The 1720-nt window shown below is 42.2% G+C and overlaps 1 protein-coding gene across 1 annotated transcript in view; it reads right to left on the reverse strand.

Moving 5' to 3' along the window:
* The window catches only part of pgfb (placental growth factor b), a gene marked incomplete at both ends in the record, with an annotated part of 19942 nt that extends 18610 nt beyond the window's left edge, over window positions 1-1332 (reverse strand). The window contains one exon of the mRNA XM_080537244.1: window positions 1270-1332. Coding sequence (XP_080393370.1) covers window positions 1270-1332 — 63 coding nt within the window. The remainder of the gene's footprint in view (window positions 1-1269) is intronic.
* Between the last annotated feature and the right edge of the window lie 388 nt (window positions 1333-1720).

A 1720-nucleotide genomic window follows, 5' to 3' on the forward strand; every position in this document is an offset into this window, starting at 1 on the left:
ACACATCCGCTTACAAGTGTTGCGGCAGGATGGCACATGCCTTCGGATGAGGCTCTTTCCTGGCACATTGTGGGCACCGCTCACACAGACCTGCATTGTCCTCATCCACTGCTGCTTGACATGGATATGACTGCCGGGGTTAGCTTATAGCCTAAAATGGCATAGTGTCACCCTAGTGTTGAGTGCACAAGTGCACACGCACGCACGCACGGAAGCACGCAGATCACACACACACACACACACATCACGCACATCACACCCCATCATCACCCTAGCATCATCATCATAATCATAATCATCATCTTCATCTTCATCATCACCATCACCTGGAGGAAGGGTGGTAAGATGAGAGTGGAGTAGAGATTGTAACCTGGTAAGGTGAAAAGTGCAGAGTGATGTGAATTTCTAGGCTCTGCACTTTCTTGCCAATTTCACTGGTCACACTGCCAAGTCCCTCAGCTAAGCATCTTGCAGAATTACAGAAGTTTGATACCTCTCCATGCTCAGAGGTGACAAGGCAGGGTCATCAGAGACACAGGTAGCCTAGCTTACAGTGATTCACATTCATAAAGAAATCGATGTATTAGATACCCACGATTTAATGTTTTAATGTTCAAATCTTTTCTGTAAGTGCTTACTGTAAGTTTCCACCAAACAGTGGAAAGCCGACTAATTTTATTTCCATGAGTATGCTTTCCACTTGTTGCGGGAGGTCATAGTAAGCTCTTCAGGAATGATCCGTTTTCCCCCGTTTTTTTTTCTACCAGTCTGCTTGTCTGCATGTCTACCATATTTTTTTACCAGCAGAGAGAGTGGTGCAGTTTGTCACGTTCCACTCATGAGTCAACTGCTGTCAGTATGGCACCCGTTCAAAAGGGGATCATAGTATCAAGACACAATGAGCCATCACAAAAGACTTTTGCTGAGTCAGTTCGAAATTAAGTCTTGATGATCCTGGGGAATCGCTAATAGTATAATTATAATAAAGAAAGCATTAATCAATAAAGTGTATGTTTATATAAGTGTATACACTTATTATACAATTATTCTAATAATACGTAATAATAATTAATAGTATCGTTATTAGGCGATTACTACCATAGTAAAACCCTCTTATTAGGCCTAAAGGGCCTATAGCCTAATAATGCATGTATGCTCATTACAGTAAATCTTATCATAAAATCAACATGTATCAAAGCGTCATGCATGTGTGACGAGGTGTTAAGGTACCCCCAGGTGCAGCAGTGAGGCATCGGACAGACAGCCTACCTGAGCAGGTGAAAGCTGAAGTTGGAGCGCCACCGCAATCTGGATGACAAACGGGAGTTTCATTTCGTAATAAACGTGTCAGAAGAAGATCAGAAGATGATGACTTTTTGCAATGCGAGGAGCGAAATCCACTGGTTCAAACGCGCCGAGTCGAGGTGATGATAATGATAATAATAATAATGACCCTATAATAGAACAAATTCAGCGCAGACAGACGCTTCACTTCACCGCAACTTCTTCAGTCACTGTGAGGCTCTGAGCGCATCGTCGCGTAGCCTGCCTCTGAAGTGAAACCTGATAATGAACTAGTGAACTAGGCTTCCAGAAGGTAAATTGATAGGCATCATTATTTGATATGAACAAAAAAAATGGTTTTGGTAGAAAATTGTCTTTTTTTTTTGCCTGAGAAAATAGTCCAATGCTCCAATCAGACAATGTTACAAAACTGTAG

The sequence above is a fragment of the Nansenia antarctica genome (genome assembly GCF_963989245.1).
Source record: "Nansenia antarctica genome assembly, chromosome: 1".
Classification (NCBI taxonomy): domain Eukaryota; kingdom Metazoa; phylum Chordata; class Actinopteri; order Argentiniformes; family Microstomatidae; genus Nansenia; species Nansenia antarctica.